Source organism: Periplaneta americana, chromosome 2 (genome assembly GCF_040183065.1).
Source record: "Periplaneta americana isolate PAMFEO1 chromosome 2, P.americana_PAMFEO1_priV1, whole genome shotgun sequence".
Classification (NCBI taxonomy): domain Eukaryota; kingdom Metazoa; phylum Arthropoda; class Insecta; order Blattodea; family Blattidae; genus Periplaneta; species Periplaneta americana.
In genome coordinates, this window is record NC_091118.1 from 20693718 (window position 1) to 20717372 (window position 23655).

The 23655-nt window shown below is 36.9% G+C and overlaps 1 protein-coding gene across 10 annotated transcripts in view; it reads right to left on the bottom strand.

Moving 5' to 3' along the window:
- The window catches only part of LOC138715593 (uncharacterized), a 131024-nt gene that overhangs the window by 76869 nt on the left and 30500 nt on the right, over window positions 1–23655 (bottom strand). For 9 of the 10 annotated variants that reach the window (XR_011336515.1, XR_011336511.1, XM_069848684.1 and 6 more), the window contains one exon: window positions 21764–21843. Coding sequence is in view for 8 of the 10 variants with exons in the window: in XM_069848684.1 (XP_069704785.1) it covers window positions 21764–21843 (80 nt within the window). In the remaining 2 variants the exon portion in view is untranslated. Of the gene's footprint in view, window positions 1–16037; window positions 16132–21763; window positions 21844–23655 lie in introns of those variants that run through there. The other variant, XM_069848697.1, reaches the window with a different exon arrangement.

Here is a 23655-nt window from a genome sequence, read left to right on the forward strand (position 1 = left end):
TATTTTCATTTAGTTTTTACATTATTTACAGTTATTACTAACAATACCATATCATTGACAAACCTGACTTAACGTAACATTTTGTACCTCACAACAGTTGCTTAGAATCACGGCCACAAATCTCAATGCAAGCAAGACATCAGCGTACGAGATTTTGTCTTTCAAATATCCCTGATGTGTTTCGAATCCTATCACAGGCAACTAATTCGATGTCCGCATCCACTGTGGTCTCACAAGTAATTTTAGATACCCATACGAAATCGAGTGGATTCAGGTCGGGTGACCGTGCAGGCCATAGAGGAGGACCTCCCCTTCCAATGCAGCGACCAGGAAATGTAGCATTCAAATGGTTGCGGACATCCACATTGGAGTGAGGCGGTGCACCATCGTGCTGAAGCCACATCCTCTCACGAATAGCCAAAGGTACATCCTCCAACAACTCAGGTAAAACGTGTTACATGAACGAAGTACCAGTAACTCTCCCCCAAATGTTTAAGTCCGTATCTCATTAAGTTGGCTTCACTGACCACAAGTTCAATATATCAAAATTTTCAGTAGAGCATTCCCTATTTCCTGTTTAATTTTTGCACGCTTTTACTGAATCACCCTCTACATAGGATAGGCTTTCTAAACTTCTCGCACTTTGAGAATATCCGTTTCATGGCTTAGTGAGTTAAAATAAGTATATTTTCGCCATATATATTTGCATATTTTGGTCTTTTAGCGATAAATTCACACATAATGCATGTTTTTTTAAGATTTGAATTTCAATAAAGCATATTTAGAGGTTTATCTTGCATTTTAAGTTCATTTTTATAGTTTTATTGCATATTTAATGTTAAATCACATAATAGTGCATTTTATAAATGTCGTCTCTTAGAGTTTTGTATTTATGAGTTTGCAGTATTTGAGTGTATTTACTGAAAAACATAAGTCAAAGGACTAATGGTTTGCGGGGCTTCTACCTGACAACTCCTGTACTACATAAGCATAACATGGACCAGATAATCTCCTCACTGTATTATTTACACACTGGAGTTCCATACCTCCAACTCCTCTTTTATACAAGCTAAACTTACGAGTATTAGAACAATGTTTCCCACACTTACAAGGGAACCTTCTATCATGGTGAATTGAAAAGGCGGTAATGCCGCATATTTTTGGAAAGAGGAGGCAAAAGTAAGTAAGCAGGTGAAATTTTTCCGCCTGAGCTCCATAGGAACAAAAGTTATGGGACTGTAAATGTAACATGACATTCTGTGGAAAGTGACTCAATGTGCGCACTTAAAGGTGCAGCTGTTGTGCCTTTTAAATAATACTGCGTATTATCGCTAGGATGCGATCACCTACTTTTATTACGGGAAGGTAAGTCTTTCTCGAACTAATTCTGGTGTTACAGCTACTCTTATGTTTCATTTGTGCCATATACAGGATGGATCCGAAAGTTGTGGTTCAGATGCTGGTGCGCGAGTCTGGCACCAGTGACGCTAAACCGTCAGTCATATTCATCCGGATGTTTCATCACTTGAAGAATGAAGTTAAAAGACGAACAGGAGGCCGTGGAAACGTACACGTCGCTCTTATTGATGTAACACCAGATTTGGATGTGGAAGATGGGCAGATTATGGTGACATAGAAGACGAACTAATGACGAGACGCCAAAAAGACGGCCAGAAAGCGGAGGACTCTGAAGAGACGGAGACATCACGTCGTCGCAAATCAGCACGTCTTCTTACGTCCCTCTCCTAAAAGAATCAAAACGTAGTCGACGACGATTACGAGCAGAAATCACTCAACTATATGAACGATACAGTCAGCGGAAAGAGGCAATCCTTCACCTCTGTAAAAAAAAAATCGATTCATTCTCATCACATGGAAGATGCTTTACGATTACGATGCAAAAGTGAAGAAGAAGAAACCTGGAATGGCAGATAATAATGCCATGGTTCTGCAACATTTCAGGGAAATGTCAAGAACGAACGCTGTCATACATGACAGAACTATCAGGCTTTGGGGTATACAAGTGAAGGCTCAAATTGATCCTGACGACCGTCTTAACTTCAGAACTTCTGACTCGTGGGTATGGAGATTCAAGCAGCGGAATCGTACCGTTTCTCGTTCTGTGGCGCATAAAGTGAGTAGAAACTTCGCAGCAAAGAGACAGAGATGAAGCAGAAATCAGACAGCTTCGTGTCGAAGATGAAGCAGCTGTTCATCGATCGTGGCTTCACTCTTCGCTAGATCCTCAACACTGATCAAAGTCGATTTGAAAAAAAGAGATTCACTCCGGACGAACCCTGCGTTTCAAAGGAGGGAAGAAATTTTATCCCACAGTAGTATCAGAGGCTGCGACGACGTACGCCAGTCATTTCCATGGACGGACAAATCTCCTCCCCAATGTATCTTCTGTCAGCCGATTTACAGAAAATGTTCCCTAAAAATAAACTTGTTGACTCATAACATCAAATCTTATGCTTCTGATACAGCGAATATGCGGAAGGCAGATATAATGGATATGCTTTCGCAAGTATTTTCGCCCAGCATTTCTTCATTGCATGAAGATCGATGTCGATAATGTTTCAATTCAAATGTGCAACAGCTGCAATATCTCGTTTGCAATGCAGTGACTTCGAAAACAACTTCATTTTAACCTTTGAGTATGCACATTGAGTCCCATAACTTTTATCCCTATGGAGCTCAGGCGGAAAAATTTCACCTGCTGACTTACTTTTGCCTCCTCTTTCCAAAAATATACGGCATTACCGCCTTTTCAATTCACTGTGATAGAAGGTTCCCTTGTTAATACCGATAGTTTTAGCGACGATATCACTAACATGCTTTCCCTCACATGCCTTTAGTGAATCTGTAGTACATGCACAGTTGCTTTTGTAAATTGTATTCTGTGTTGAATTGTGAAGTGTTGCAATGTCTCTGATAGAATTTTTGAGAAGAGATCTTATGGCACAATGGACAAACTTCTCAAAGTATTTTGCATACAACAACAACTAAGTTGAAGACTCTGGATCTACCACTCGTCGATTCCCTTCAAATTACTGAAGATGTTCAAAAGCCTTTGAGATCTGCCAACATGGATGTGGGTACGCCAGCTGAAGACAAACTGAACGAATTCATTAATGGATATTCCGATTATGAAACATGTGTTCAGTAAAAATCTAGTTTATGGTGAAAATGCTGAAGAAAGAATTTGGCCTCATTTCTTGTGTCATAGAAAGATCTACAAAAAACATTTTGACAAATACACGCATGAACTTGATTGTTGAAAATATGTAGAGTTGTAGTAGAACTTGGTGTCTCAAATAAAACATTGAAAATGAATTATTATTATTATTATTATTGTTATTGTTATTATTATTATTATTATTATTATTATTATTATTATTACTACTGTTCTTGCTGAGCAAGTGTGTGAAAAATACAAAGAAGACAACAGATGGATACACTACTTGCGGTCTGGTAATCACATCATCATCATCATCATCATCATCATCATCATCTCATAAGCTACAGCCATTCAAAGTCTGAGAAACTGTAAACAGACTTGTAGAATTCCAAAAAAAAGTCTAATAGGTCTATTGTAAACAGATTTTCAAAATTCCAGTAAGGAGTAAAATATAATTAGATCTATTGTAAACAGATTTGTAAAATTCCAGAACAAAGATTAATTGTAAATATTGTAAAAAAAAACATAGCGAAATGGCCCTATGGAAACTCACTAGATTCCCATCCGAGAGAATCAGGGTTCGAATCTTTTGAACGAAAAATCTGACTAAGGTTTTTCATGGTTTTCCTCAATTACAAAGGCAAATGCCGGGTTAGAAATTTGACTTACCATGATTCTCTCTAGGTCGTCCGAAGAAGAGATGGACTAAAAATTCTAGTTTGAGACCGTAACAGGCCATCGGCCTAATACTTGTTAGGAAGAAGATGACGACGACTTACCATGATTCATCACTCTTTAATCATTATTAGCATAATAATTAATGAAAATGAATTTAGTTAAAATGAATACAATCCACAACAAAATCAGAACAATAATCCAAGGCCGTTCCTCGATATCACCATTATTTCCGGAGAATAGAGACACACTACACATACGGCGGAGATATGGCGGCGAGAATGTTGGCGAAATAGAGGTTTAAAGCCTTGTATTTTTTTCTCGAAAATCAGCTTGTGTTCGCAATTCCCATATTGATCCTACCGTATCCGAAGTGAGTCAAGAAGGAATACAACACAGCATCCTGTTCCTCGATATCGTCATTATTTCCGGAGAATAGAGACAAATATTTTAGGAAGCCAAAAAAAAATGCTGGAAAAATATCAGATGATCCGAAAATAAATAGGGCTATATTTTATTTTGACAAGATATAATAGTATTAATTATAACATTTGAAATAATGTTTCTGTATGTCTTAACAGTTTACGTAATTTTAATCAGAATATAGCAAAGGATCCTCTATCATATCATGAATAGCAAAAAAACTAACGTCTATTCAACCTGAAATAACGCCTAAACGTACAGTATCATCATCCAAATGGAAATAAGTGACCGAAACTCGCCCTTAACTTCGTGAGATATAATGTGATTTTCAGATATTTCTGGCTTTAATTTTAAGCCTACTTTTTCTTTTCATTAACAAAATATGTTCTATAACTCCATTTCCTCATCATCTCAATATTCAGATTCAACTTGAATTGAATTGAAAGAGGTGAATTTGGAGGACAAATTTAAAAGGTACGCAAAACGCGTCGTTGTAAGGTGTTCGGGGCTGCAAGAAACTAAATATGTGAGCTCCAAGCCTGTTGGCCACTAGTCTCACTCCGGGTTACACTGCTCCACTGAAGGAGCTCTAGAAAATTTTGAAGGGGAAAACCGAAAATGGACGTTACTTGGCTCGAAAACATGACGGCCTCTGTTCTTGGAATTGGCAATCTCTCATAAACCCTCATCCTCTACTCAACCCCTAGCCGCGTGGCAGAAATGCAATAGATCCCAGCATTGCCAAATATAGCAGTCATTGCCTCTACCTGTTGGGTTTCACCCGTTCTCAGTGTCTTTTTAGACATTTGTCGACGTGTTGTTTTATACCGTTGTGCGCTTCAATATGTCTAATTTATTCTGGCCATGATTAAAGAGTGTTGGAGCAGTTAGGTCTCCTGATTCACCTGAAGATCATGACAAGAACAAATAACACCGTCGAAGAAAACAGAATATGTTATTTGCAGAGGATCGTAGCTAAGAAAACGAAGTGTTAAATTTATGTCTTACGTTAGAAATTATATCCATAGAGTAATCGAAAGTTGAGGCAGTTCGATAAGTACAAATCTTTATCACTTAACATCGGACGCAACCGGCGGAGTTGGTAAAATATATATATATATATATATATATGGGACATAGAAATTAAGAATTAGGGTTCACCAACTGAAGAGAAAATAAATTAAAACAGAATTCGGTAAGATAGACGATTTTATGCGTGATTTACTTCGTCGAACAGTATGTGAACAGTACTCGAAAGAGATATCGCCAACAGCAAATAAATTTGCGGAAATATTCTGGCCTGAATTGTACATTATGTTTAAGAATGCAGAAAAAATTTTATTCGATTCTATCCAGCACTTTCGGAATTACCGGGAAAAGGGTTTTAAGGAATATAGTTTGCGAAGAAGAAAAAAAAGCTTATGCCGTATTCCACGTAACAGCTATTATAGCCAATGCCGAACTTTACATTAAAAGTCATAATTTCAGAACTAATACAGAGCCACTGACGTAGCTCAGTTGGCTGAGTTGACTGCCGATCCGAAGTTACACTCGGGCGTGGGTTCAGTTCCCGCTTTGTCTGATTTATCTGATTGGGTTTTTTCCGAGGTTTTTCTCAACAGTAAGGCGAATGTCAGGTAATCTATAGCGAATCCTCGGCCTTATCTCGTCAAATACATTTTGCTATCACCAATCCCATCGATATTAAATAACTTAGTAAGTGATACAGTGTCGTTAAATAACTAAAAAAAACTAATACAGGTTGTTTTAACTGAATGAACTTCAATAGTTGGTGTAGAAATGTAAATTTTATATTAGGCCTATATATTACATAACAGAATTTTAAGGTATAAGAAGTGTCCATGCCCCCTTAATTAATTCAATCATATTTCGTATCTTATAACGTTCCTTAGGCCTACAGAAAATTTGCATCGAATCGGCAACTAAACTGGCAGAGAAACAAATATATTCTTTTGTGCTTTAATATGATTTTCGTGTTATGAAATAATAATGTAAAAGGAATACATTTATCCATGACTGGTATCTAAACTGGTCTTTATTTCACCGTCCTTAGCAACCTAAATAATGACGTTATTCACAGCAGTGCTTAAAAATTTTCTAACTTACAGCAGTGAATTAAATGTTTTTAAATCTCTCTCTACATGACAACCAACATATTCGCAATAACAAAATGAATATATATGAACTTCTTTTCCAACAACACATTACAAAGAAAAGACTTACAATTTAAAATTAAATTTACATACCAGTAATGAATAAAATATTGTATAGCATACTAGAGTAAACAGATTTTATGCGCTCGTGGAAATTATCACCCAAAATCTAATTTTACTCTCTTGTACTATAAATTTCTATTCAATGATTACAGTTTCAGAAAATTTTACCAGCGCAACATCTTTAATTAAGTATAAAATTCTGGAACTTCAATAACATGAGAATTTAACACTTATATAATTCTGCATTTTCTTGTTTATTTAGGCAAAACATGTTAGTGAAAATATAAATATAAAGTATTTTTAAAATAAGTTTGTTCATTTTTATACCAATTTTGTTTTAGTAATCATAAATTAAGGTATATTACAAATATAATATAGTCTCGCTGAAAATCGCGGTTTCACGGAACACAGTTTGAAAAACGTTCGCAAATCACAATGACCTCAAGAATTGGCAACTCGGCTAAGGGTTTATCCCTTGCTCGTGCCTGCAGTTAACTGGTGAAGGGGATGAGGGAAGGTCGTCATGTTTTCGTGCGAAGTATACCACATACGCGAGGGGGACGGAAATGTGATCAAAATGATCACGGGACGGGACGAGGAGGAGATGGCTGGTGTAGATCTGCACATTGAAATGAACTGTGTCATTTCGCAGTGCAGGAGGAGTCGAGAAGACTCTGTCGTCTGTTGTTCGATGACAAGGCAGGTGAAGACCGCCAGGAGAGACGCCGTGAATTCTGAATCTGCAAATTGAAAGGCTCCCTGTCCTTTCGCATTGCGACTACATGAGTGACCTTGCACATGTATTTCGTAATTTAATAGACTCTGAACTAGGGCATTAAGTCGTTTGTTAGAAAAACGGGGAACTTTCAGATTCAACATAGTAGCGTCCTTACGTAATTCATAAAGTACGACAATATAGTTACAAGTTATACAGGGACATCATTTTATTTTTACTAACATTTTTAATATTAACCTGTCTATACCTTTAGAGAACCGGAAACACCGCTTGCTCCCCCCTCCAACACTGGAGTTCGATGATACTGGCGTAAAACACAAATCACTCTACTAGGTATAGGATGGAAGAAAAGTAGTTCATCCATTTACGTAAACTAGGAAATATCGCGATTTTGAGTTTGATAATTTTCATTAGGTTTTTCTTTAATCAAAGTACAGTACTGTATTAAGAATAAGTGTTTTTACTCACGAAGTGAGTTATCCATGCGAACGTATTCATTATGCAGTGTATATTATACTGTCTACAGCACATTAGCGTACAATATAGAGAAAGAAGTTAAATTGAAAAATAATCATAATATGAATATTTAAACAAAATTTTGAAAATGGTGGCCGTTCATTTCGATACAGGCTTCAGTTGTTTTGTGCATATTATCGCACTATAGACTACTGCATCTAATTCCAATTACCAGTTTCGTCCTTCGTACTAGTAACTCATGTTGAAATAATTCTGTACCTTCTCTACGCACTGTGAATTCAATATTCACTTCCGCCCGACCCGAAAATATAAAATTACTCAGACATGCTATCTACTGTCCGTCCAAGTGGTTATGCCGCAGGATTGTAGAAAGGGAGGAAATCACGTAACAGTTAATTACTTAACGAGGCCCTTTTATTTAAGTTAAATTAAACAGCTGTATAATATTACGTAAACGTCCAATTCCTAAGAGAAATTAATGTTTTCAGAAAAGAGCTAAGACAGCCCAGCTTTTACAGAGGGGCGAGCAGAAGCAGGTGGGGAAAATCGGGATGAGACGTAGGCAAACGGACAGTACCTGTGCGGAAATATGATTCAATATTGAAAGCTCTTTCGTCACTGGAAAACGCGAACATATTTCTGGAACGTACTATACCCAGTAACTCAGTACTGCTTACTATCTGCGGTCTTGGTTCTGTGTGGTGTTGGAACTTCCTTAGTAGAAGGGGTGGGAGTGAAGTATATTCAAAAACTCAGGTACAATAAAAATTGAAGTAAAAATAAAATGATGTCCCTGTATATTTAAGTACGACAATATACGTAAATACATAAACTGTAATATTTCTCCCAACGAATGATTACTATATTCAGAAAAATGCTTTCTGCATGAAGGCAGTGCATAGATGATCATAGCGAGGTGTGATCTGTGATAGTGTATGGATGAAGGCTTTTCGTCTCTTTCTCGCAACACATTTCTCGCTAGCGAAATCTCTTCAAGTGTGTAACGGGCCTAATATGTGCTTTGTGAGACTTTTTTTTCATTTAGGGACACCGAAAAGTAATTTCTGAACAGCAAGAATGTCGTGAATAGATAAAGTTTGGGAACATCTGGCCTAGCCCATTTCGTTCGGAAGTAGTCTATAAAATTTACGATTATTTACGCTTACGCGACAAAACTTGAGGAGTGTAATTCACACGCAACAAGGCTTTCTCGCAGTCAATACCACATTAGAACTTGGTTTCGCAATACTAAAGTAAGTCGTTGCAGTACATTCAATCGACACGAATGAGCGAAGTGTTTTTTTTTATTTATTTTTATTGTACACTCTTGGTATTTCAGTTACCAACTAAATAACGTCCTTCAATTTTTTTCTTTATCTTATATTTTACATGGGTCCACCGAGTTAGCTCTGTGATAGCGCATCTGCCTCCAGCCTAGCCAGCCCGGATTCGATTCCCGGCAGGGTCAGAAATTTTCATGTAAAATTTCTACCTCGGGACTAGGAGAGATGGCGGTGCACAACTTCTAATTACTAAATTGTGCACCAATATGCTTACTTACTTATTTATGGCTTTTAGGGAACCCGGAGGTTAATTGCCGCCCTCACATAAGCTCGCCATAGGTCCCTATCCTGAGCAAGATTAATCCAGTCTCTACCATCATATCCCACCTCCCACAAATTCAAATATCTTGGAGCAACAGTAACAGATATAAATGACACTCAAACACAGAATAAATATGGCAAATGCCTGTTATTATTCGGTTGAGAAGCTTTTATCATCCAGTCCGCTGTCAAAAAAATCTGAAAGTTAGAATTTTTAAAACAGTTATATTACCGGTTGTTCTTTATGGCTGTGAAACTTGGACTCTCACTTTGAGAGAGGAATAGAGGTTAAGGGTGTTTGAGAATAAGATTCTTAGGAAAATATTTGGGGCTAAGAGAGATGAAGTTACAGGAGAATGGAGAAAGTTACACAATGCAGAACTGCACGCATTGTATTCTTCACCTGACATAATTAGGAATATTAAATCCAGACGTTTGAGATGGGCAGGGCATGTAGCACGTATGGGAGAATCCAGAAATGCATACAGAGTGTTAGTTGGGAGACCGAGGGGAAAAAGACCTTTGGGGAGGCCGAGACGTAGATAATATTAAAACGAATTTGAGGGAGCTGGGATATGATTGTAGAGACTGGATTAATCTTGCACAGGATAGGGACCAATGGTGAGCTTATGTGAGGGCGACAATGAACCTCCAGGTTCCTTAAAAGCCAAAAGTAAGTATGAGCAACGGAAAAATGGACATTGCAATGTTCGCAGACCACTTTTGGTCCATCACTACATAGCTTGTTCAATTTAATATGTTTGAATTCTTTCTGGAGATCGTCACTAAAACTGCACTTTCACCTCTTTGAGATTGCAAGGATACACTTTAAGCTTCAAAAAATGAAAAGTAATCACTAAGAGTATTTTTAAAAATATATTAAATTTAAGCCAGCAGTATTAAATAATAAAATTAATGGCTAGAATACAGGCAAAAGTAAAACTTTTGGTTGACCAAGATAAAAAGTAAATCGACAGAATTAAAAAAAAAAGGGGGGGGACAAAATTGCGATTTTTAATAAAATGACGGAATGACTGGGAAATATGGTGTGCCTAGTTATAGTGGTTATGTCTCCTATACCAGAGCCTTCTTCAGTTACAAGCCGGAGCATGGGTAGGTTTGGCAACTCTGAGTGGAGGTGGGACATACTAAAGTGATATTGATGTAATTGTGCTTGCTCATAGCTTTCGTTGTACGTAACGTATTTTTTTCAACATTATTTTATGCACAAAGGTAAGATGAAGATTCAGAGTAGTGACGTAAATTATTACGGATTCGAAAATAGTGTTTTATTGCAATCAATTAGCTATACTTCAGAATAAGGTGTAAGTAGGCTACTTACATACAAAGACTGCCACTTACAAATAATTATAAAAAACGTGTTTTTTTATTTATAGTACAAAGGTAAATAAATAAAAAAGATATTCCTTGCACCGAATATAATAAAATCAACAATGCAATAAAGACGTAAGTTCCTATGCAGTGTTCTTTAGTTCCATTCATTAACAAATTTGTGGCTAGCAAATTGACAATGTTTTGCGACTTTATGGTGTTTGACCTGTAACGTGAAAGGTCTAGGATACATTTTAATATTATCTTATGCGATTATCTATCGTGCTTTTCTATAAATACCGTATTTCAGATGTCCAGGAAGCCAGTTTTAGTTTGAACCTGGCCAGTCACTTTAATAATACTGTTATCCTAAATTATTTGTTATAAACTTTTTAAAATATAATTTTTGAATAAATATAACTACAGAAAACAAGCTAAGAATCTAAAATACGCAAATAAAATAAAAATGTAAACAGAGGTAACTGACATATTATAATAAGGTATGAGGATGTAAATACAGCTAAGCCAAGTATAAAGATCTATGAAAACATGAAGAAACATGCCTTCAACATTATACGTAACAAAACATATCATTATCTATTAAGTATGTGGCAGTTAGCGTAAACTCAGTGAACTTTAAATCCTGTAAATACGAAGTGAAAAGAAACATGTTTATAACTAATTTATTACAAAAGGAATAATATTAATGAACAAACCTTGAAAACCAACAAAGTGAGTGTATGCGTCTACAAATATAGACAGTTCTCACGTATAGCAGGCATTCCGAATCTTCAACAAAACTGCAACATTTATGGGATCACAAAACAGCTGTTTACAATGAACTTGAAAATCAACGGCGTAACTTTATTGATATAGCAGGCGAGACCCAACAATTTGACTAGAATTCTGATATACCACAAACCACAAGTAAGACTATACAAATGTAGTTTATACAATATTCAATATTTAGAAGAATTGTCAATAACTGTCATTAATAATAACCGTAAAAATTGCCAAAGACTGCAGCCATATTTTCATTTATTGTCTTGTTTTTATCGCCAACACGCACTTAGTTTATAATACATCAACAATTAACGTTTGGTACGACCACGAACATAATTCCATCGACACACACTTATATTGCAAAATTAATTTACGTTGAAAATGGGCATTAGCACAAACACGTGTTCTGGATAGTAGGCCTCCGTTTGACAGTTAATTACAGTGTTGCCGACATATGACTCCGGCTTGTAACTGAAGAAGGCTCTGCCTATACGCAACTCGCAAACTGTTTGGAGGACCACATTTGCCGTCAGTTAGCAGGTCCATATGACCTAGCCAAAGGATTTTCAGACAACACTGACCATATCACCTCTTCACCACTTTAGGGATGCTATGTATGCAATGCACGTCAGCATGCTGAAATGGCAGTTATACCGCTGTTCCCAGAGTCTCGCTTGTTAAAAACAGGTTGCACCATGGGAAGGTGAAGATGGGATTTGAGCAGGAGAGGTTATGGAATGCACTTCACTACTCCTTTCTCAGGAATCTTCTCTGCCACATCAATAAATTTAAAAATGCAGTTATATTGTCAGACTCCAAAGCAGCTATTCTATCAATCGTCTCTAAACACACACCTTCATCTCAAACAGCAGAAATAACTAAAATGCTCTCTCAATTAATATCACTCAATAAAAGAATTGTATTCCAATGGATACCATCCCATTGTGGAATCCTGGGAAACGAGAATGCGGATGCTTTAGCAAAGAAGGGCAGCACTGCTACTTACAGACCTGTTACTAAATCTACGTATTACTCTGTGAAAAGATTTATTAAATCTACATACTTAGACTTCAACAAACAAAATTTGATAACACAATCCCAAGGGAAAAAATGGAACTCTCTGCATCATAATCCACAGTTAATTCCCGATTTACCACGAAAATCGTCTGTAGCTGCATTTAGATTGGCAACAGGCCATGATTATTTGGCCAAACACCTGCATAGAATTGGAATATATCAGTCCCCTAACTGCCCATTGTGCAACTCAAACTAAGAAATGGATTCGGAACACCTCAAAATCTGTGCTTCAGTGGCTGGTCATGATAATATCTTTGAAAAATATTGGAGTGCAAGAGGTCAAATGACTTTATTGTCAAACGTCTGGCATTAGAAAACAACAACTCCTTGAAACCCTTATTAATAATATAAATTTCACTGTGATATAAGAGTACAATAATGGTATATGTAAAATATTCTAGGCAAACTAAACTAAAATCTCACGAGCCACCACTGCCTAAGATTCGTAACAGAAGTTCAGAAAGTGCGAGAAAGAGTTTCGGAAACAACAGGAATCTCTGTATGTTCGATTTAAAACAAATAGCAAAAAAAGAAAAGAAAGAACAATGCAGAAAAATAATCATTCCACATAACCAGGCAAGAAATATATTCTAAAAAGAATAACGAAAACAGATCATTCTGAAGTGTAATTTAATTAATTACTCACAGCTTTTACATACAGGAGGTAATAGCCCAATGGTCAAAAAGAGACTGCAACTAAAGTTGAAACACGCAATTAGGTTCCACTGTCAACAGCCTAAACGAGATTGTAAAATTCTTGGTTTCAAGTAGAATGAAACTGAATTGAATACTAATCAAAATAGTACATTATGCAACGAGCCTATAATGGTAGTAATTAAGACGCGAGTATGTTTATGAAACGAGCGCAAGCGAGTTTCATAATTTTCATACGAGCGTCTTAATTACCATTATAGGCAAGTTTCATACGACTTTTTATGCTCGACCATATTTCTAACTTGAAATTATTCATAAGTATTCATATTATTGTTATCTGACTGGGGAGCGGAAGTGACCTTGTGCAACATTCTCGTAAATTGTGAGATGTGCGCAGACGCGAAAGTATTGATTTTTTTCCGAGAAACAAATGTCATTGACCTTGATGAAATCTAGAGAGTAAAATGAACATTAATCTTGATATAACCTGGAAATAGATTTAGACATTGAAAAACGAGATGACAAATTGAATTTATTTGAATATTATTTACAATTAACGCTAATTATTATAGTAACAGAACATAACCTTCTGCGAGTGTTGGATTTCCAGCCTCTGTGACATTTCGCTAGTTGCCTTTCGATTGCATATCCGAGAATAATCGATACTTGCGCTTTCATATTGCTTTCTGATTGGTAGAAAACCTGAACTTTAATGAATAGGTGTACTTTAATGAGGTCCATTAAAGGGCTGCTACCAGGTGTATAATTACTACATTTCGGCATGGTCGAGCATAAAGTTTGATATAGGTTTTCAACATCAAACCCATCTGAGAAAACGTCGAAGCTATACGGCAGAGGAAATAACAATTATAATAATATACAAAGACTGCCTCCGTGGTCTGTTGGTCAGCATGCTGGCTTCCAGATCAGGAGGTTCCGTGTTCGATTCCCGGGCTCGGCGCTAGGTGAATTTTTCTTGAAGAAGAAGAATTCCCTGGGTTTCTAGAGTCTGGAAATTTGTATGAATGTGAGTGTGCCGGGTTAATATTAATTAACCAATCGTCACAAATACAAAAATACATCAGGACTGTCGCTGGGCAGTAACCTGAACACACGTTTCAGCGTCACATTGTTGACAAGTAACTCCATCTATAGGTATTCAACATGGAAAATCAATTATTTTTTGTAAATACTATCCTTCCTCTATGTTCCGCAGGAAAATTTTGTAAGGAAAACTGTTAAGGGACAACAAATACATTATTTTATTTTATTAACAGGTTCAGAGGAATTATAATTAAACGAAATTAATTCTAATATCTACCTTCACTTATTTCTCCGATTTTCTCTTTTCTAATGTATAAACAATGTTACGCAATTTCGTGTTATTTCTACCACAGCCCTATGAAACTCAATGTTAAACACAACACAAATAAAAAATAATTAACTGTAAAAGAAACAAACGTAAAATGTTAAATAATTTAAAGCAAATGAAGTTGCTTAATTAATTTCTCTGAACTTGTTAAGAAACTAAAATCATTGTTCTTTTCCTCACACAATTTTCATGCCAAGAATTGCATTGTTCAAGCCATATCCTGTGTTATTTTGATATTTGAATCTATTTGTTTGAAGGACATCAGTCACTAATGTGCATAATTTGAAAATTATGGAAATTCGTATAAAATAAATGTATATATTTATTAGCATTAATTTTAGTATATTCATAATATATTATATAAAAGTGTATCTGAAGTTAAAAAATATCCATTTAGGCCTACAGGGAACTACAAAAAATCCATCATAATTGTCTTTATATTAGCTAATTAACTCTATCACCAGACAATGACCGTTTTCATTTCTTAGCATGTTAATTTTGCACTAATTAAGTGAACTGCAATATGCTGCCATCTAGTGAGCAAAAGTTCGATTCTTGCCGTGAGTGGAGTGTTATCTTCATTCTAGGGGCTTCGTACTTCACCCTTGTCTTGCTTTCAGACATTCAAATAAAGAAAATTTCATCCAGAGAATTGGCGTCTGGAAAGGTTCCCAAAATGCTGGCTGTGTTTTCACGTTGGATGGCTATTGCTATTCGTTGCCGTAGGTAATTGGTGCAGTGAGGGTCTCCAGTAAGTCACAAAACTTCTGCCAATTTCGGAAAGCAGATCTTTTGCTTCTTTACACCAGGAGCCTATCGTTTCAACAGCAAAGACGATGATGTCACTGTCTACTAGATGTACGTATTTACGACGTTTATTGGGTACGGCACATTCTGCTGCAGAGCTTGCAATTTTAGATGATGATGGCAAGTGTGATGGAGCTAAGGTATCCACGCATGTCGTATCCCACATTAGCAATTTTCCTCTGCTCCATGGGACCAAGGTTAATCCAGCAGGGCACTTTCCATCTGTGCAACTAATCCCAATGGGTTCTAAAATAGCAGGGATAGCAGAAGATGTTAATGCTCTCTTGATTATGTTGTATAATAAATTATTAATACATAACAAATTCTTCTCAAAATATCATGTACATTATTAAGAAACAGAAAAAAAATATGAATTATTTTTTATTTCCCGAATTTCTTATAAAACTATTACAGCATTTACATAATTAACTATGGACTTTGGTTATCACAGCATCTTTTTTTTTATCTGCCACAGAACTGCTCTCTTCAAATTTCTTTGTTATATATACAGTAAAACGAGATCTCATGTTAAGAAAACTGTTTGCCACAATCACTAGAGTTCAAAGATTTCTCCCTTGTGTGCGAGAATGGATATAAGTCACATTGTCTTTGGAAATCCTTTTCTATAAACATTACACTTTAAATTCTTCTTTCTCACACGTATTTTTTCCACCTCAGCAGCATGTGAATCGTTGAAACACACTTTATCCCACATAATAAAACTCATATCTTACACTTGGTTTTCTTCACCTTCACCATCATCTTTCAGATACCTGTAATAGAAAACCACGTATGTTGAATTTCAAATATTTCAATTTTTCAATTTAAATGTTATCTTAAATAACTGTATCAGGTGTCCACTGCAATTTCCAAAAGAAAAAAATCCCTGATTTTCCCACTTCCTCTGACCAAAATTTTAGGTTTCTCTGGCCAACCAGATACGCAACAGCCGACGGTCTCTGGTCTAGATGATTTATTCCCCCCCCCCCCCAAAAAAAGAACATCCAGCCTCCACCATCCCCATAGTTGGTCTAGTTCACTCCACTTCTTGGCTTTCATTTTCTTTTTAACTTGTTTTTATATTGTGGCAACACTGTTAGAAACTTCTCGTTGCTTCGGGATTCGATCTCGCGACCGGCAGAAGGAGGGCGAGGTCGGCGGTGGCTGGGCGCGGTAAATGAAGTTGCGCACGCATCTACTGCCAGGGGCATGTGCTGTGTGGTGCGAGGAAAAGGGGGGAAGCTGGAAGCCAGGCGAACTGATTGTTGTAACGAGAATGATCTCGAAATCGTAGTTTCTGGAAAGTATGGCTTAACTTATAAAAAGCGAGCAGCCTTCGAAGAAAGGCAGTTGTTGTTGCAGTAGCTGCTAGTTTTTGGACAGCAAGCCAGTCAGTGTAGCAGTGAAGCCAGCTTCGAGACCGGAATTCGACTTGAGTGTGTCCGCAGCTGTGTGAGCGTCCTGGCCAGTGGACTGTCACCGGAAGTCCCGAGTTCGAGTGCAGTGGGCCGCAGTTGGGGGGGACTTGAGTTCGAAGTTCAGTGGACTGCCTCTTGGGTTCGAGATACTGTGAACTTGAGTGACTGAGCTAGAAGAACTAGCCAAGGCAAACGAACTGTGAACTGAGAACTGACAGTTTTGTGTTGTAAATAATGCTTTGTGAACATTAATTGAGATTAGGAGTATATTGTTGTTCGCAATAATCCAAGTGAATTGTCATTGTCGTCGGTGGAATGCAATAACGAATACTGTGTTGCTGTGTGGAGTGGAAATCCCATTGTTGACGGGAGTGTTTAAATTAAATTGTAGAAAGGAATTATTGTTGTTTTGAATAAAAATTACATTGTTGTGTTGAAATAAGTTACAATATTTATTTTACAAAACAGTTTTAATTAAAAACCAACAAGCAAAAGTTGAATGGCTGCAAAGAATAATACTGTAAGTAACTTTCTCACCAAAACATATTCTTTTCGTTACACCACTGCAAAAATTTTGTCATATTATCAGATTCTAAAGCTGCACTTCAGACAAAAAACATCCACCATTTACCATAAATGACGAAAATTAAACAAATACCGTATTTCATCATGTAATCGTCGCCATCGCTTAATGTTGCATCCTTACTTATAGACTAACTGATCAGGACTTTAAAATAACAAGCCGCCACTGCAACACAAAGTACCATTATGCTCCACGTTGAATGTGCGAGAAACAGCAGTGGCTGCTGACGAAAGTGAATACAGTGGATGTGAGAGATGTTAGCACCAAGCCAATAGCCATAAATGCCATCAGTTCAATACAATTGTTGGTTGAGAGTGGTGGTTGTTTACAAGTGTTTAAATACTCTTTGTGCGAGATCGTGCGTATTTGCTTGCTTTCCGCACAAAACCAATACGCGGTAAGTGTGAAATACCACATTCAGTATTCCCAACGTAACACACATAACAATTTCCCTATTCTTACCGCTTAAGCGTCATATTCATTTTACTGCTTTAGGCTTTTAACAAATTATTTTTAGAGACGTTTAATATAGTAATAATTATAAATTGGAAACTTACCACTGCAATTTCACCTAAATTGCAATGTTAATTATTGTTTTTAAATATTTGCAAAAATTAAGTAAACTCTACAACACCACAAAAGTTACTGCATTTGTAATGCAAGTAACATTAAGGAAGCCGTGAAAAAATCAACAAGATTCCAGACTCATCATAGACTGGGGGAAAAAAAAGACAGACGTATATCACGGCCTGCTGCAGTATAGTAAACACAGAAAACATTTTATAGGAACAATGTTGAAGATAGATATATTTGTTTTCCAAAGTTGCCGTCATTGAACAGAAACCAAGATGGAGATTTCATTGCAACTAATTAGAAATTCCTCTTTCAGATATGTAATAAACGATCTTCGCACAAAATAATGTACGATACACGAGCGGTATGTTTGTTTTCATGTTTAAGGAAAAGATTGAAAAAGCGAAACGTAGTGAAATGAATCCGGGGTCCAGCACCGAAAGTTACCCAGCATTTGCTCATATTGGGTTGAGGGAAAACCCCGGAAAAAACCTCAACCAGGTAACTTGCCCCGACCGGGATTCGAACCCGGGCCACCTGGTTTCGCAGCCAGACGCGCTGACTGTTACTCCACAGGTGTGGACATCAATAAAGTGTCTTTAATTCAGTAACACCACAGTAATTTTTTTTTTATTAAGATGTTATTCACGTTACGGTTCCTCTCCTTCATCTTCTATTACGAATCACGCAACTTGGCCCTCCCTGCTTGCACACTTCCCTGTTACATGAAAGCTAATCACTGAAAGTTGACACGACAAATCGTCACCATTTTAATTTATTCTTCACGTAATGGTCGCACCACATATTTTCACTCGAAAAAAACAGACGGCATTAAAAATGCGACGATTATGCAATGAAATTTGGTATATTTTATGACTGAGAAAATTCAAAAGCTTGAAAGGGTCTCCTGCAGCCAATGGACTGAAGCGATCAAAATGAGCTGCAATGTTATTACAGGCAGAAGCCTTGATATTACTCCTTGCAGAAGATGCGATGAGCAAGAAACCTTAGCACATGTACTGGGTTTTTGCTGGAAGGGAGAATTACTGAGAATTGACCGTCATAATAAAATTCGCTCAATGATTGCCAATGAACTTCGCCGGGCTGATAAGCATGAGGTGTATGAGGAAATTGGGTGGCTTTCCGCTGACGGATCAACTCGAAGAGCAGATATCATTGTTATAGATCGAAAAAAAAAAATTGTGGACTCATTCTAGATCCCCACAGTCCGTTTTGAGAACAGCGAGGAACAACCTAGAGAAGTCTGCAAAGAAAAACGGGCAATTTATCTGCCATGCTGCAATGTTTTGGGGACCAAATATAATATCAAAACATGGGACTTATAGGAATTATGATTGGGGCTAGAGGCACAATCCCACGAGAGTCCTTAGAAGTCTTCAGAAAATTGAAAGTTCCTGACAGCACCCTGGACATGATATCCTCCACTGCACTGAAGTCATCGATTTGCATAATTAATCATCATTTACATTTTCTATAAAATGTAATTTGTCTTATAGCCTAAATTGTTTGTTGCATTTCCAATAAATTTTTCAATGATAGCCTACCTAACTTGGGTTTCTAGACTAGCAGGACAGAAATGGGGATGCTCTAGGAATACTTTGAACACTACATACAAAATGTTTATACAGCCAGTGCTGACGTACTGCGGAAAAATTTTAATTGCTTCACCTTTCATAAACGAAATATAATGTGTTCAAAATCAAGCTCTCAGGCTCATTACTGGTGGAATCAAAACAACTCCAATAGATTCTATGAGATTCCTCACTAACATTAACAGCATCAAAATGACAATACAAGAAAAAGCATTTGTTCTTACATCTTTTGTTTTCCAGTGTCGCCTGGCAACCTGGATGTGTTGATGCCATAACTCACATAACAATAGTTGCAAAAATATTTTGTTTCCGTAAAATATTCCTTTCTAAACACAAATTTTGACGCATCTGAGCTTTCTATCCAAAATCCACTCATTTGATTATAATTGTAATTATGCATTACTTCTGAAAAACACTTTATATTTGAGTAACTGTTTTATACATAAATGAGAATTCTGACAACTAGTTTTCTTCCTCTGTGTACTTACTTACTGGCTTTTAAGGAACCCGGAGGTTCATAGCCACCCTCACATAAGCCCACCACTGGTCCCTATTCTATTTTATTTTATTGGGTTATTTTACAATGCTGTATCAACATCTAGGTTATTTAGCCTCTGAATGAAATGAAGGTGATAATGCCGGTGAAATGAGTCAGGGTTCCAGCACCGAAAGTTACCCAGCATTTGCTCGTGTTGGGTTGAGGGAAAACCCCGGAAAAAACCTCAACCAGGTAACTTGCCCCAACCGGGATTCGAACCCGGGCCACCCAGTTTCGCGGCCAGATGCGCTGACTGTTACTTCACAGGTGTGGACGTCCCTATCCTGAGCAAGATTAATCCAGTCTCTATCGTCATATCCCACCTCCCTCAAATCCATTTTAATATTATCTACCCATCTACTTCTCGGCATCCCCAAAAGTTTTTTTTCCCTCCGGCCTTCCAACTAACACTCTCTATGCATTTCTGGATTCGCCCATCCGTGCTACATGCCCTGCCCATCTCAAACGTCTGGATTTAATGTTCCTAATTATGTCAGGTGAAGAATACAATGCGTGCAGTTCTGTGTTGTGTAACTTTCTCCATTCTTCTGTAACTTCATCCCTCTTAGCCCCAAATACTTTCCTAAGCACCTTATTCTCAAATACCCTTAACCCATGAATAATTTCGAGGAAAAAATTGTTCCGGGGCCGGGTATCGAACCCGGGACCTTTGGTTAAACGTACCAACGCTCTCCCAACTGAGCTACCCAGGATCTCTACCCGACATCGATCCAATTTTTCCCTCTATATCCACAGACCTCAAAGTGGGCTGACAACCGTCAAGCAACCAACATTGAGTGCACACTAACTCTGTGTGACTTAAATTGTGGTTTTCTGTTACATACAGTGACGTGTATTATGCAAATCAAGCTTTCAGGTATAACTCCCTGTAAAGTAAATTTGAATAATTTGGAGGGAAAAATTGTTGCGGGGCCGGGTATCGAACCCAGGACCTTCGGTTAAACGTACCAACGCTCTCCCAACTGAGCTACCCAGCCCACTTTGAGGTCTGTGGAATATAGGGAAAAATTAGATCGGTGTCGGGTAGAGTCCCCGGGTAGCTCAGTTGGGAGAGCATTGATACGTTTAACCAAAGGTCCCGGGTTCGATACCCGGCCCCAAAACAATTTTTCCCTCGAAATTATTCAAATTAACTTTACAGGGAGTTATACCTAAAAGCTTGATTTGCACCCTTAACCTATGTTCCTCTCTCAAAGTTAGAGTCCAAGTTTCACAACCATACAAGACAACCGGTAATATAACTGTTTTATAAATTCTAACTTTCAGATTTTTTGACAGCAGACTGGATGATAAAAGCTTCTCAACCGAATAATAACAGGCATTTCCCATATTTATTCTGTGTTTAATTTCCTCCCGAGTATCATTTATATGTGTTACTGTTGCTCCCAGGTATTTGAATTTTTCCACCTCTTCAAAAGATAATCCTCTGTGTACTATATGTACTGTATATATATTTACAAATTAAATAAATGAGAGTCAAGTTTGAAAACCGCGTTAATTTCAAACTATTCAAATACATAAGTACAGACTCTGAAACAAAATTTGGGCCACCCGAATTTTCCAAGTTCCAGTAAGCACTTAGCATGCACTGTATGTCATAACTCGAACTTGGCCCAAATTTTGTTTCTGGGTCTGTACATATACTGAGCATAAACTTACTCATTCACTACTTGATCCTGTCCTTCCATTGCTTCCTGTTTTATATTACTTATGTCCACAATGTCAGCATACAGGTACGCCTTTAAAAAAAAACAAATATTTCCATTAGAGTTGCAAGTTAGTATTAAAAATACTTTTCGTACTACTGTTAGAAATACTTTTTGAACACTACACTGTATGATGGTCAATTTTTAACAAGCTTGCATAGCGTTAAAAGATCTACTTTCAGAAATTACTATCTAAAAAAAATAATTTTTAGATAATATAGTTAACAGTAACATATTAATATTAATATTAGAGGAGAAAAATTCACTCTGGTGCAGGTACTTGGTTCTACGTACCAAGCGCTCTAACCATTGAGCTATGCCAAAGTTCAATCCACAGCACCGGATCGAATCCCTCTCTTCCAGTGTTTTTCCCTGACTCCAAGTTCGACATGTATGTTGACTTAAAAAAAAAAAAAATCAACATTACATGTCGAACTTGGAGTCAGGCCACAAAGGGAAAAGAAAAACACTGGAGGAGAGACATTCGATCCGGTGCTGTGGATTGAACTTTGGCATAGCTCAATGGTTAGAGCGCTTGATACATAGAACCAAGTACCCGGGTTTGATCCCAGGTGCCAGAGAGAATTTTTCTCCTCTAATATTGTTACCGTAACAGACGTATTCTGAAGGATCAAAAAAATTAATCTTTATGTAAACTGTAACATAGCTTGTGTATGGCAGTAATGATAGGGTAGGTAAAACGTAAACAGAGCAGGTAGAAGAGAAAGTGACGATACTTCCACTAGTCCAGCGGTTCGTCGCAGAGCGGCACTCGCTCTGCTTTCTGTTCTCAGTTTCAGGAGCGCTATTCGAGTCAATGCAGATGTTTTTAAAATACCCACTAGATAAAAGTATATTATAGTTTATCACAATATTTTACTTATTTAAAAAATGTAATACTACTACATTAACTACTCTTGAGTTATATCATTCACTCCTGAATCGAAAATAAGAGTATAATAATCAACAGTAAACTGGAACATTCTGTCAGCTTCAGAGAGAAGAACGCAAAAAAAAGTAAAGCTTCGCAAAACTGAACATTTTTGTGTTGTTGTAAGTACATTTTGACACAAAATTATAGTTTTCGATGTACAAGAAAGTATAATATAATATATCAAATGGAACATTATATTTTCACCAATACTTTTTTACTACTGCCAGAGCGGGTAGAAGACGTTACTTCCTCTAGTTCAGTGGATCGTAGCCGAGTGGCGCTAGCCCTATTTTCAGTGTCCAGTTTCAAGATCCCTATTCAAGTGAATGAAAAAGGTTTTTAAAAATAACCCATTAGATAAGAATGTATTGTAAAGTACTTAGTTACAATATTTTACTTCTTTAAAAATGTAATATTACTATATTAACAAATTGTGAGTTATATAACACAACCCTGAATAGTAAATATAATAATTAACCTAAAAATGGAACGTTGTGCCGGCTTCAGCCAGAAATACGCAAAAAAAAAAGTACAGCATCGCAAAACTGAAAATTTTTATGGCATTATAAAGTACGCATTGACATGAAATTATAGTTTTTATACACAAGAAAGATTGTAATATAATAAAGGAGACACTTTATCTTCACCAATAGTTTTTATCTACTATTTAGTCATTAGTTGCAGTTGTATCTGGTTTATACGTAATTCAGGGGAACAAAAAATATTACGTGCAACTTAGACTCATAAATTAAGCTTCGATATTATATCTATGCTAATGTAAGTTTTGATCTTTTGAAATACCTAGGTTATTTTGTGTTTTGAAAAATTAAAACAATTTGGTAGCACTGTATTAAGTAGTTTATGCTACTTATTGGAGAATATTAAATTAACGACTTTTCCATGAGGTCTAT